This window comes from Pinus tabuliformis, chromosome 1_2 (assembly GCF_031772625.1).
Source record: "Pinus tabuliformis cultivar Carrire ecotype Pingquan chromosome 1_2, CPIR1, whole genome shotgun sequence".
Taxonomy (NCBI): domain Eukaryota; kingdom Viridiplantae; phylum Streptophyta; class Pinopsida; order Pinales; family Pinaceae; genus Pinus; species Pinus tabuliformis.
The window spans coordinates 740,837,835-740,853,030 of NC_142298.1; the positions used below are offsets into that span (position 1 = coordinate 740,837,835).

The 15,196-nt window shown below is 38.0% G+C and overlaps 1 protein-coding gene across 3 annotated transcripts in view; it reads left to right on the forward strand.

Moving 5' to 3' along the window:
- Window positions 1-987: 987 nt before the first annotated feature.
- The window catches only part of IVD (isovaleryl-CoA-dehydrogenase), a 262,374-nt gene continuing 248,165 nt past the window's right edge, over window positions 988-15,196 (forward strand). For all 3 annotated transcript variants that reach the window (XM_089395878.1, XM_089395880.1, XM_089395879.1), the window contains exon 1: window positions 988-1,486. In XM_089395878.1, coding sequence (XP_089252004.1) covers window positions 1,367-1,486 — 120 coding nt within the window. In that variant the 5' untranslated portion in view covers window positions 988-1,366. The remainder of the gene's footprint in view (window positions 1,487-15,196) is intronic.

The window sequence follows — 15,196 nt, forward strand, 5'->3', positions numbered from 1 at the left end:
TGCAGAAAGGCGTCGAAGCACAGGCAAAAGACTAGGTCTTCATGGGCGCACCATTGCTCCATGTCGCCGTGCTCCGTCCACTGCAAAATCTCCTTTTATACATGGTTAATCATTGTTAATTAGGTAAATGTGTGCATTAGTAAGACATTTTTCCTATTGCAATGATTTTTTTGGTTATATTTATGAGGCTTTCAACTATATCAACAACATTAATATTTTTAATGTGGTTGTACTAGTAAATTAATGCCAATTGGGATCAACTTGGGTGGTTAGGAGGAATGAGTGGTTTGGATGAATGAATGAGACCTTTCTACTAAGATTCAACTCTCACAAATGTCAATGGTTTTTTTGGTTGTGTTGCAATGATTTTTCTTTTGTTGGTTTGTTTATATTTATGAGGTTTTCGGCTATATCAACAACATTAATATTTTTAATGTGGTTGTACTAGTAAATTAATGTCAATTGGGATTAACTTGGGTAGTTTTGAGGAATAAGTGGTTTGAACGAATGAATGAGATCCTTCCACTAAAATTCAATTCCCACAAATATCATGACTAACTTTGATGTAATAGACAAAATATTTAAGCTTAATTTAAATAATATGATTTACGCTGGAGAAGAATTTTCTCTCCTAAAAAATGGTTTTTCGAGCAATGATTTTGACAAAACCCATAAACTTTAAGAAATCCTTTTTACCCGCGGTGATTCAAAATATTAGATGTTCCATGAATTCTTAAAAATTTTGAATCCATTTTCACTGTTTAAAAAACAATTCAAATGCTCTTAGTTTTAGAATTTTGGGAAAAAAATTGACGGATTCCTGCAAGAAAATCACCGTCCCAGTGAAATCACAGACAAGTCCAAATATTTATATTCCTCGTATCAAATATACATTACTGTTTTAATTATAAATATTATTTATGAATATATACAAATAAATTTAAATTTTTTTATGTATTTGAGGTCATAAAAACTTCCGTCAATCTTTTTTTATTCAATCCCACAACCCACCCACCAAACTTTCTAAAAGAAAAGAATCCCTCTTACAACATTATCTTGACGCCTGCGTGCGCTTTCTGTAATCTAGTTGTCGTGAGTATCGAGGGCAATATTATTGGAACGTGTTTCGAGAGGCTACGGAATGCATGAGAATCAACCAGTTATTTAAAATTAAAAGAATATCCCTGCGGATTACTATCAAATCAGGATAGAGTCGCATCCGCAGTGTGCACATCGAAAACCGGTTCAGGGTGGTAGAGGCTCTGGATACAGTTGTCCACCTTGTTTATATTAAGTGCAATTTTTCTGTTAAAGGTCAATCAAAGTTATCGAACCAAACTGTACCGCATTGAAGAGGCGATACAGAATGCATCGATTGTTTGCTTGCCAGGCTTTGGCCAGCGTAGTGACGAGGTCCAGCAATCCCATTCGAATTAGTCGATCCAGATTTTCAACCTCTTTGCTCACCGACGAAACCCAAAAGCAGGTTTGTCGCATTCCCATTTTTTTTGTCAAGTTTTTCCTTCTCAAAAATGGTTTCTGCATATACTTCTATATCTGTCAAACTTAATTTTATTCCGCCCATCTGGAAATTTTTTAATCTTCCGTCTTTTCAATTGCCGAGTATAGATATAATTCGAGGCCAGGATTGGTTTTCTAAGCACATGGGCACTTTGTATCTCCAACGGCGCTAGGGTTGTGTAACATTTTAAATTGCCCATGGGTCATTTCCAGTTGGGTTTGAGTTATCGGGATGGATTCCTTATCCTTTCTTTCAATTATAGTAACCAAAGAGGGTTGTTTTGCTTTCAGTCAATGACCGCTTAACCCGACCGAACTTCGAAGTTAGGTTTGCATATATATATATAGAGAGAGAAGCCTCGTTATAACTTGAAACTGGAAGGTTCCAAGGAAATCGGAAATCCTTTGTTAGCACTCGAAACTGGAAGGTTCCAAGGAAATTGGAAGCAATACATTTTTATCACGTACTATTTCCATGTACTTTTGGGTTAGTGTTTGCTAACCACAGGGGGGATCCTTATGTGATTTTAGGAGTCAACTAACAATAAAAAACGATCAGTAACACTTAATTAAAATAAAAAGCCTCATGTTTTGAATGATTCTATTAATAAATATGAAAAAACAACGAGTAGGAAATGACCTAATAAGTGAAAAACCACATGGAAATGATGCAGAATTATATCTAAGCTTTGGGTATGCAATCCATACTCGATGCTAATCATTTCCAAACTCTGGAAGATCTGTGACTATTTCCCTCATAATAAGCAATGCTCTATGAAGCATGTGCCCCATTCTCTCGCGCCATAATTCTCACAAGTTGTTACTGTTATTAACTAGGGCTTGAAGAGGTTCACTATGCAACCTGTAAAGATTACCTTCTTTACCTCCCATTATTTGTATTGTATCTGGGCTTAGATTCCTTTGGTCTGATGAGGACCTACTTGTTTTTGAACTCAACTGCAAAGTCCTTATCCTCCATAATCGAAACTGAAAGCAAATTCTTTCTGAGATCTGGAACAAACAAGACATCATCAATATCTAAAGAGTTAATTAACTTGAGCTGGAAGTGAATAGTACCAACTCTTGTTATTGGGTACTTGGCATCATCACCAAGCTCAACCTATGCTCTTGAGTCTCGTTTCTTTCGATTAGAAAATAACTTCTGGGCTAATATTATATGATGAGATGCCCCACTATCCACATACCATGGATTCCTAGGAATTATGTTGGTAGAAAGGCAAGATACCATTGAGAAATCCTTCTTGAACTTGGCAGCAAATTCACTCATTAGAGTTTCTGCAGAGATTGCTACTAGCTTCTGTTGGTGCTTCCCTTTCTCATTATTCTTATTTGAACACTGTGATGCATAGTGATTTTGCTTATTACATGAAGCACCAATTTTACTCAAGTCCTTTCTTGGATGTGAGGCTGATTCCTCACTCTTTCCTTTACCCTTGCTGGGTCCTTTACCTCTGCCCCTATTTGTTTGATCAATAGGGCTACTTTCTCATCACCACCCTTTTTTCTAGCTTTTGACTTCATCCGAGTCCCCCCCTGCATACAGTCATTCCACAGCCTTTCAAAGTTAGAAAGGTTCTCACAAGCACATATAGCTTTGACAAATGGTTTCCATGAAGTTGGGAATCCATTAAGTGCCAGGTTCACTAGCTCTGTGTCTGCAATCATCTCTCCAATTGCTGCAAGTTGATCACAAATCTGTGTGACCTTCATAAGGTATCTGGTGACTGAATCTGATTTGGTAATTTCCATGGATTGCAGTTTGTTCTGCAATTCTTCTTCTTGTTTATGTTCTCACTCTGGTAGAGGCTTACCAGGGCATTGAACACTTCCTTTGTCATTTTCTTCTCGAATATATGAAGGATCAAATGATTCTTTATGGCATCCAGGATCATTGGCTTGGCCCTTACTTCCTTCTTCTAATGAGCTGCCGACTGTTGAAGATTTGTAGGTGAAGGGACAACATCCTTGACAATATCCCAGGGATCATTCTTGTCCAATAAGAGTGTAACCCTCACTTTCTATCACAGGAAATTTGAGGCGTCATCCAGTTTGTCCTCGAATCTGAAGCTAGCTGAGGCCATCTCTACAATCTAATGCACTAACACCCAGATCTGAAAATCAATTCTTTAAAGAAATATTGAAACCCTCTAATTGATGGTCCTTTTTGGTATATGTTTTATTGCTGTCAATCCCTCAGGATCTAAATTAGAGAAATTGCTTTGGTAGCATGTAAATTTTTCAATCTTGGGTTAATGTTATCCTAATGTTCTCTATTAAATAACTCAAAATACAATTTATCAATCTTGGGTTATTATCCTAATGTTCTCTATTAAATAACTTAAAATATGGTTTTATCTAATAGCAAAAATTAAATTTCTGAACATTGCATCAATTACACATTAGCTGAAAAATGAACAGTGGAATAAATAAAACACATACACAGGGATTTCTCCTTCAAATAAGCTTTTCATTCCTTTGATTCGATCTTACAAGGTGAACTCTATAGCCTGCTTTAAAACAACATCCAAGCGGTCATTAATATCACCTCAAACACTAATATATGATTTATGAACCACTTTCTGCATGTTCACACTTAACATATTTAAGATGTTCTTGCTTGAGCTACGTTTCTCAGCATAAACTAATAAATAGTAAAGTAAGGTGCAGAAAAAAACAAGTATAACATGCGGTAATGGCTGTTTTTATGCAGTCTAAACTAATTTTAAATGTTGTTTTTTGATGTATTGGGAGAGATGTAGAGCTTTTCTATATTTCTATGCTAAAAACAAATTACAAGAGGATTAATCCATAGCAAGATTAACCACATACCCATCATGCTTCTTGAATCTTGACAATAACTTTCTGCCTACAATAGAATGATGGAGGAGGAGAAATGGGAAAGAGTAGGACATTTAAGAATTCAACATAGCAAATATCTAGTTTACAACACATGGAAAAAAAAATAAAAACAAATAAGAATGGGATTTAAAACCTACTTCTTTAGCTCTCCAATGGTGGTTTTAATATAACTATGGCAGCCTTCAATCTCCCTTACAAGCTCTCACAAATGTCAACTTTCAATCCCCCTTCCAATCTCTCACAAAGGGTAAACTTCAATCTGCCTTCGAAGCTTTCACAAATCTGCTTTTTAACAACTAATAGGCAACCCACTCAAAATCTTAGCAAATATGAGTGAAATGAGAATTAGAATGGGATAAAATGGAGTGAGTGAGTGATTGAAACCCTCAAGGAACCCTATCCATGCCTTAAGCCATCTTTTGGAAACTTGCCTTGGTTCCCACAAGCAAAAAAGAAGAAGAAGAGAAGCTCAAATTCTCTTTACTGTTTGTGATGACTTAGGGAGTGTTTTGGGAGCCTTTAGCGCCTCGAGAGCATTTGGGGAGTGCTTAGGGAGTGACACTTGTTGAATGCTCCACACAAATGTATGGAGGGTTGTAAAAATGTTGGGAGCAGACTTCCAAAATGCGCTTCTAGGAGGGAGCATTCAAGAAGTGTGCTCCCAAGGGCACTTCTTGAATGCTCCCTCCAGAAATGCGACTCTAGAGCAAAGCAAGGGGGGCAGGGGTCACTATCCTGCATTGTAGCATAGAATGCCTATAGATGCACAATTTTCATTGTTGATATGATAGTTCACTTTTATATGGAGAATTAAGTACTATTAATCAATGAACCAATGCCTTTAATGGAGTAAAAAAAGTTAGAAATAAGAAGAAAGCAAATAGGGGTGAAGAACTTTTTGAATCCTACCACTCAATTTCTATTGAACCAAGATTGAAAGTAGATAAAAGTATAAGCAAATTTGAAGTACTACCCACGAAACACATGTAATAATTGCCAAAGCATACTCGATTTCTTTATTATCAAGGGTTGTAGGAAGCCTTGACAAGTTTGGACAACAAGGACTCCAAGAAAAAATACAACTCTGCTAGAGGAGATAAGTACGACCACAATCTAGCAAAGCAAACTCCACTATCCCAGCTACTCTATGCTAGCTCTCAACCTCACTCTCTTAAGAAAGAATAAGCAATATAGAAAAGGGAATAAAAGTCACAAGCTCTAGCGCTCAACAACTCAAAAGAATAACTAGTCCCATTCCTCCTCCATGCTTGTACGATGTACAAAGAGGGAAAGAATGAGAATAAAGGAGAAACAAAGATAGAAATTCCAAATACAGTACTTATCTTGTGATAAAATAGCAACTGCATGAATAAAAACCTCATCCAAAAGAGTGCCTTGAAAAATAGTAATTGCCATTTGTTGACCACAACACCTGTCCAAAAATTTTCCTCTCTAGGGCATACACTTTTTAAGACAACAATTTGACCTCATAAAAGTAGTTCAAGTGCGACATAGGAGTTGAACTCTCCAAGTATGTACTTCAGCATGCTAAAAATACACTATAAGGCTAGGGTGCAATAGCCTAAGAAGGGAAAATCCCTAATTTCAAGCCTAAAATCTAGGAGCAAGTGAGTCAACAAAGTATGGCGGCTGGGTTATTTTTGGAAAGAGAAAGCCCATAAAAATAGTAAGGATATCTCTAAGGAGTAAGGAGTATGTATTTTCATCTATGCTTAAAATCCTTATTAGGCATGGATTTAGTTTTCGATGGTTATTTGTCAGACGTTAATACATTTATCTTACCTTATCTAAAACTAGAGTGCCCATCTTTAGTCAACTTGGAATGAGGATATAAAATTCTTAAAGCAAAAGTCTCCATTTTCTTTATATCTCCCTTCCTATCCTTTTACTTGAATTTTTTATATTTTCATTGATTGTTTTAAGATGTTTGATAGTGGTTCTAACTAGTTTTGCTGACATCATGTTGGCAAAAAAATCGGCAACGGTCCTGTTAGCACTAGTTTCTACACTTTGTAAATTGATATAAACTTTAGAAAACAGCAGTATAAATCAGCGAACATATAGGGAAATCTACCCTAAGTGTCACTAGCAAATCTCCCTCTTTGTTTGGGTTAGTGCCTGCCAACCTCAAAGGGGTGTCCCTAGTCTTTGTTCTTGCTGTTCTAACTAGTGAATGTGCAATAAATCATAGGATAAAACAACAAGATAGTGGATGTTTGACCAGTAAGTTAGTGGCCAAAATAAGTGTGTAAAAAATTAAAAATTCGTAAATATAATGTGTGAAATGGTCCTTTGCAAATCAGCCTTCAGTATGAAAAAATAGAAGAAAGCATATTTAAGTGGCTAATTGCCCAAATAAATAGCTGAAATAACACTCAATATATTGCACAAAATACCATCGAATCAACCAAACTAGAGTAAGTGGATCAAAACTGAATTTTATTTCACAAGAGCCAAAAGGTTGTTTGCACCAAGATGACTATCACAAAACTTGAAGACAATGATATCCTGACACAAAATAATAAGAGTTAGAAGAGAGAGAGAAGAATGATGTCTTGGAAAATGCAAGGTGGCAGCTATTAATTCCAATTTTCCTTTACCTTAATATTTGCTTGTGAATGTCTTTTTCTGTTCTTTATTTAGATCTTTTTGTCAAACAAATATCAAGAACAAAAACAACAACAGTGGAGGACACAAAAATTAGGTTCTCAGCTAGGGAAAAACCCCTCCAAGGGGAAAACCCGGAAAACTCTCCTCTTCTTGTAGAATCAACTTCAAATGAGACAACAAAGACCCGATCAATGTACCAAGTCCTCCAAGTACCAAGTCAACCATTCCAATAAGTCCTTCCTTGATCTAGCACCAACCAGCTTCAAACTGCGACTTCGACCTCTCAGCTTCAACACTGCTACTTAGACCTACAACTTCGGCCTTGTAGCTATTGCAGAAACCCTAACTCAACCTTTCAAGAGGTCTTCCTTGATCAAGACAACTCCTTCCAAGGTCAACGAAGTCAAAACAGAATATCTTGCTCTCCTAGCTACTTGAAACTGCAACTCGACCTACTGCAACTCGAACCTGCAATTTTGGCCTTCTTGGAAGCTGCAAAAACCCTAATCCTTCGAACATGTGAGAGAGATAGAGCCCGAAAACAAGATCTTTGTCATTCCTTTTTGTTGAGAAATCAATGTTAGTAGAGTTAGGGTTAGATTTCTCTTTCTTGATAATCACTTGTGAATTATGTTGGCTTCTTTTACTTCTTTGTTATATTATCTTTCATTAAGCAATTACCAAATTATGTGTGTATGAAGATCACAAAAACACAAGACACAAGATGTAGGCACTCTGCCAGGGCAAAACCCCTATCTAGGGGAAAACCCAGTCAAAATCTCTTCCTTCAATAGTTTTCTTGAGACTCTTCAACCTAGACACAAACCTCCTCCAACCACCAAGTCAACCTCATCTTCCAACAATTTCGACCCAGAATTTCGACCTTGAAGCAACAACGCTTCGACCTAGCAGATGGCAGCAACAACTTTGACTAGACAAGAAAAACTTCGATCTTCCAAAGGAATCCAAACGAGAGAGATAGATAGCCCAAAATTTCGATTTTTTGTTTTCCTTCCTCTTTCTCCAACTTCGCACTTCTTTTAGCCTCCTTCTAGATATCGAACTTATGAGTGAGTGAGAGAGTGCTTCAAATGAATTCGATTTGCTTGTATATATAGGCTTGAGGTGAGGTCGAATTGCCTTGTTTGAGGCCGACTTGATCTCCTTGAGGCTGACTTGGTGTGGAGGTGTCAAATACCTAATTTGACTCAATAATAAATCTTTTTACATGATTCAAAAGCCCAAGAAGGGTCTCATAAAATGTACAATGACTTTATTGACTCAATATAAATCCTAGGAGTCCACAATGGGGACTTTGACTAATAAAAGATGACCCAAGCATGAAACCCATGCTTTAATAAGTCATTGTAATAATAATAAATTTTTTCTTTTTCATTCTTTTGACAAGTACATTACATAATGACTCAAATACATTTATGAAAACCGAACCTAGTTACATTTTTCAACACTTGCTCTTAACCAGGGTGGTATTCATAATAACATATACAAGTACAAGGAAGATCTCAAACCATATGAACTATGAAGAGTTTAGGCACCGCAATGCCATGGACTAGATTCTTGACTAGGGCAGTGTATCCAAGGTCCTCCAGCAGTTTAGGCACTCACGATTCCATTGATTAGATTCCTCACCGGGGTAATCTATGCGTGTGGGACTAAGATGGACTAAAGCTTTCAACCTCTCTAGGTACCATCAGGCTTACTAGCTAACCATCAACCTAGGGATCCAGGTGCGTATTCGAGGTCAGAGCTCCATGACCAACGCTACCCTCCCTACTTCGGGATCTAGACATCAACACATAGTGCCAACCAGATGTCCTCCCAGGAAATGTGTCTCACACACAAAGCCTCAACAAATCTCTTCCAAACTTTTATCATCATCAACAAGATCAACAATATCAACTAAACCAAGCATACTTCTAAGATATTCAAACTTCTTATTAGGAAAAGACTTTGTTAGTATATCAGCTACTTGATCGTTTGTCGGGACATCTTGTAGCTTCACAATCCCATCCTGCACCAAGTTCCTAATGTAGTGGAACTTATTGTTGATATGCTTCGTCCTAGCATGAAATACAGGATCTCCAGACATCTTGATGCAACTTTGATTATCACAGTTTATCATAGTAGGATCCAAAGGCTTCTCGAATAAATCCATCTGAAGCTTTCTCATCCATACAACCTCCTTTCCTACTTCACATGCAGGCACACACTCTGCTTCAACACTAATCAAAGCAACAAGATCTTGCTTTCTACTCATCCATGAGATCATGGCAGATCCCAAACTAAAGCATCCTCCTGTAGTGCTTCTTGCATCGGTCTCACTGCCACCCCAATAAGAATCTGTGAAGCCAATTAGCTTGACTTCCTTGCTATTGTACTTTAGGCAATGATGTATAGTGCCATGAAGATATCCCAATATTTGTTTGGCAACTATCCAATGATCATGGCGAGGCTCCAACTGAAACTGAAGAATGTTCACAACAAGGCATATATCCGGCCTAGTATTTACCAGATACATCAGATAACCCACCAACTGACAATAGGAGGTAGGATCTACGAGACTTGAGTTAGAACTCCTCAACTTCTTGATTTTGGTGATCATAGGAGTAGTCATGGGCTTGGAATCCATCATCCCAAATTTCTGCAACAACTTGATGATATACTTTCCTTGCCCTAAATATATCTCCCTAGGCTTTTGCCATACTTCCAGACCTAGGTAATAGTGCATCAGTCCCAGATCCTTCATCTCAAATTCGGTTGCCAACATCTTCTTGCATTCTTGTATCCTTCGCTCCACACCTGTAATGAATAGATCATCCACATATAGTAGAATAATGACTGGCTCATTATCCACAACCTTGATGTAGAGATTTGGATCAACAATACTTTTCATGAACCCAATTCTTAGAAGGTATGCATCCATTCTTGCATACCATGCCCTAGGAGCTTGCTTCAAACCATATAGGGCCTTCTTGAGTCTACAGACATGAGTGTCTTTGCTATTTACTTCAAAGCCTTCGGGTTGTTCAATGTATACTTCCTCATTGATGGTCCCATTTAGAAATGTTGTCTTTACATCCATTTGATGGATATTCCATCCCATTGTAGCAGCCAATGAAACCAAAGATCTAATGGTAGTATACCTTGCAGTGGGTGCAAAGGTTTCTTCATAATCTATGCCTTCCTTTTGAGAGAAACCCCTTGCAACAAATCTAGCTTTGTATTTGTCTATACTTCCATCAACAACGTGCTTGATCTTGTAGATCCATTTGGAGGTGACAACCAATTTGTCACTAGGTCTAGGAACAATTTCCCAAACCCCATTCTTCATGATGGATTGATATTCTTCCTGCATTGCTTTCTTCCATACTTCTTGATGAGCAACTTCTTCAAATGTAGATGGTTCAACTTCAATCAGTTTTGTCATATATGCAACATATCTAGAATATCTTTTCGGCCTTTTACTTTCTCTAAAGGTTCCTTTCGTAGCTCCATGTCCTTCAGCATCTTCAAGAGTAGCTTTTAACCAATTTGGCCTCTTCCTTGTGTTCAGTATGATCACAGGTTGAATAAGCTCACTTGGTCCTTCTTCTTCTTCTTGAATTGTAGATGGATTGTCATATTGTACTTCTTCTTCTTGAATTGTAGATGGATTGTCGTGTTGTACTTCTTCTTCTTTGAATATAGGTATATCTTCGTCATCAGAATCAATAGGAATGTCCTTGGATCTTTTGTAGGCATGATTTTCATCAAATATAACGTCCCTGCTTACTTCAATATGTCTTCCTTCCTTGATGTAGATTCTATATGCCTTTAAGGAGAGACTATAGCAAACAAAGCTCCCTTTGATGCTTGTAGAATCTAACTTCTTTCGTTTGCCCTTTGGAATGTGGATATAGGCAGGACTCTCAAAGATTCAAAGATGGGCCACACTTGGTTCCTTTCCTGTGAATGCTTCCTTAGGTGTCATATTCTCAAGAATTTTAAGAGGACTTCTATTTTGAATATATACTGTTGTCATTGCTGCTTCTCCCCATAGAAATTTTGGTAAGTCTTGATCAAGGAGCATTGTTCATATACCTTCTTCAATTGTCCTATTCTTTCTTTCGGCCACTCCATTTTGTTCGGGATAGTAGGGAACAATAAGCTCCCTCTTAATTCCTGCTTCTTTACAATATGCAATCAATTCTTTAGAAGTGTATTCCCCACCATTGTCGGATCTCAAAGTCTTTATTTTTCTTTTGGTTAGGGTTTCCACTTCAGATCTAAACTCCTTGAATTTTTCAAATACTTCATCGTTTTTCTTGAGAAGGTAGAGCCATGTCTTTCTAGAGTGATCATTGTTGAAGAATCTAGGGCATCTAGGTAGGATGAGATTCTTTTGACGATGATAACTATTTGTGAGGTACTTTTTACTTTTTCTTTTTAGCACCATCTTCTCTTATTATTATTAGAGTGTGTTCTCTTACCTCATCAAACAATTACCAAAACAAAAGGGACAAGAACACAAGATGTTGGCTCTCAGCCAGGGCAAAACCTCTCTCTCCTAGAGAGGAAAACCCTTCTGCACATTTCTCTTATTGGAGCTTCAATTGACAAATGCCAAACCCTAGACCCTTGACCAGTAGATCCTCCAAGCATAAGACATAGTCTTTCTTCCTTTTGTCCTTCAATCAATGCTTCTTTCTTCTTTTCACCTTGATCTCTTCCTTCACACTTCTTCCGGCAACTGATAGCTCTTTTTCCCAGCAACTGCAGAAACCCTAGGTCTCCTTAGAGACCTCTTCTTTGGTGTCTTCCTTTCCTACTCTACCTCGCTTGTAAATCTTCCTTTTCCTTGATACTTAGGGTAGAGAATGAGGCTCTTCTTCTAGTATATCTCCGAGTTAGAGGCTGATCCTCTTACCCTACTGTAGATCTGATTTCTTTGCACGTGTGGCTGATCTAGGGCTTGAAGTAAACCCTTCTACTTGCTCCCTTTCTTCACTTTAGGTGGGACCTACTTTGCTTGGGATGGAGGCCTATTAGGAGCCTCTTCTTAGCCCAATTGAGCTCTATTATGTTGCTTCACTTGTGGATCTGATGTGACTACAGAAATAACCTTCTTTCTTCACACGTGTGACAAAATTTGGCCCCAAAATAGTCCACCAAAACTCAGATTTCTTTCTCTCCTTCGCTGGCCTAGAAGCAACTTCTTGCTCTTTTTCACACCTCTTTCTCGACTCTCTTTCTCACTGATTTCAGAGATCACTTGGTGTTTCATTTGTGAGGTCGAGCTGCCCTATATATAGGAATCTGTCCCTCCTATTTGGGCCGACTTGAGCTAGTGAGACCGACTTGTCTTTAAGTGCACAATAATTCATTTTTGAGCCGACTTTGAAGAGGAGACTTGCCTTTGCTTTGGAGGATCACCTTAGACATTTTTCTTTGACATAATTACATAGGTGCCCTCATGGGTCTTTAACAATTACAGTGACTCTTTGACTTTCCTAAAAGCACTTAAACATGTGCTTGACCTATGCAATGAGCAAGAAACTCATTTTTACAAATGACAAAAATAATAATTCTTTTCTTTTACAAGTACAAAGATCAAAATTACATTTATGAAGACTGAACCTAGTTACGCTTTCTTCAACACTCCCTCTTCATAAATCATTTTACAAGGTGTTTGGACATTTTCAATTTGAAGAATTCACATAAGAGAAATAAGATTGGCAATCCATTTGTTATAGCATCATAGTAACCAACATTGTTTCCATAGCAAGGCCTTGACTAACAACTCTATTTCTTATTAGATCATACCACAATGTTGGCGAGACCAATGACTATAGACACCTTCATCATTGTCTCTCAAGGTACATACCCACCTTGGTGTTCACTGAGTATGACCTTCTAGGACTATTCTTGTCTTGGGTTCCCAACCCTCAAAGAATATCGATCCTCTTGCCTACTCTTATCTTGGATGTCGTACACATCCTCAAAGAGCATCACATGCCAGATGATTACCCAATCCTCCATTCTTTCTTCCAAGTGAAGACAAGAATGTTGTTTATATCTTTCCCTCTCAACTTGGGAAGAGATGCCCATTCTTGTAAAAGAATGTACCCAAGTTCCCTTTGACCAGGGACTTGCCCAAGCTCCCTCTTAATTGGGGACTTGTTGAGCTCCCTCTCAACTAGGGACTCTCCTTTTCATCAACAACTTCTTTATGTGGGTCCTTTAGTTGCTTGATCACTTTATTTCCTTGATGTCATGAAATTCAGTCGAGTTTCTTCCTTGTAGGGCATCAGCCATCGATCACTTTCCTTCTTGGTTTGTCATGTCATTCCTTTGTTCATGGAAAATGGACTTCTTGGTACATATCTGGAACCTTCTTCATATGGCTACTTCTTTCTCAACATGCTTCTTTCAGGAATTTCCATCCACCACATGAATGCTAGTTGTACTTGCACTTACAACCCTTGTTCCAGTAGCTCTGCATGAACTCATCCGTATATTATTCAAGAAATCAAAACATAACATCAAATCAAATAGTACCTTACGAGATGGCTTCTCATCATGACATTTTGTTGGCTTGAATCATCAACATCCTGCATGTTCATATCTCCAAGGCCTCTCCGTGTGTCAAGGGTCCTTTGATATTTTTCTTCCTTTGTCAGAATTCTCGTGTCTTCTTCCAGGAGATGTCTCAATCATGTCTGTCGGATGTTGATTCCTAGTGTCCATGGCGTCCTTTATAGATTTTCTCATATGTTTCTCAGTCAACCACCTCAAACTGCGATTTTTGGGTCAAAATTTCGTTTTTGGCAGGTTGCATTTATTGGCACAGGAACCAAGGCATTTTGTTGACTTTGACCGTAGACCAATAACAAGGTTGATTGCAGAGTTTGACCAAGTTTGATCGCTGTTTTCATGACTATTTTGGGATGAATTTGACTAGCAAAGAAAGTTGAGTTTGACTAGGTTTGATCGAGCTGCATAAAGGACTGTTTGCTGCTGCGTTGACCTGCGTTGAATTTCTGGTTAGGGCATAATTTAACTGTTGTTGACTTTAGATTTGACAGCGTTGTTTTGACTATCATTTGGCAAGTCAATTTTGACTTTATTGTACTATCTCTCTCTCTCCGTTGAACATTTGATATAACAATAAGAAGAATTGATCAAAGGGTTTTCCCCATCTGGGGGTTTTGCCCCGACATTTGCCAAATCTGGTGTCCTCTTGTCTTGGCTTGTCTTCTGCATTTTATTGTTCATGTTCTATCTACAGTTACTGTTAATGTGATTGCTATTGGAAATTGTCATTGGGATGCTAAAGGACATTGAAGTAATTGTGCTAAGCATAGAACATACCATTGTTAACTAAAATTAACATGGTATCAGAGCCCAGGTGAAGACAAAGCCCAAGTAAGAGAGAGAAAAGAAGTCACTAAGAGAGATATGTTGGTCAAGGTTAAGCCTCAATGGCTTCTACATCTTTACTTCAAGACTGAGGATAAGCTCAATGACAAATCTGACTATCATGCATGGAAGATGATTTTGGACCAGACTTTGGAGGAGCATGAAGTATTGGTCTATGTGCAGGGAAAAGTGATGGAGTCTCCTTCAAATGCATCAGCTGCTGCTAAGACAAAGTATAGAAAAGGTGAGGTCAAAGCAAAGAAAATTTTGATTGATTCCATTCAAAAGCATTTTGTTGCCTATATTTATGATTTGGGAACTTCTAAGGAGATATATGATACGCTGGTTGGGATGTTCAAAGTAAACAATGCAAGTCCAATCCTCTTTCTCAAGAACAAGTTGAAGGATGTCAAGATGGACAAAGGAGAGTCTATCCAATCCTACTTCATGAGAATAACACAAATCAAGAATGACCTTCTATCTATTTGAGAAGTCATTCCTAATTGGGAGCTCACTCTCATTGCTCTTGGAGGTCTTTCAAGACCTTGGGATGTATTTGTTACCACTATTCTCAACAATGACAGGATACCTGGTTTCGATGAATTATTGGCTAGATGCACTCAAGAGGAGACTAGGATGATGGAGAGAGACAAGCCCTCAAATGGAAATGAAACTACTATTTTCTCCGCTCATGCAAAGAGGAAGAATAGTGTTGCTCCAAGGAGACAGGGTCAAGGATCTAAGA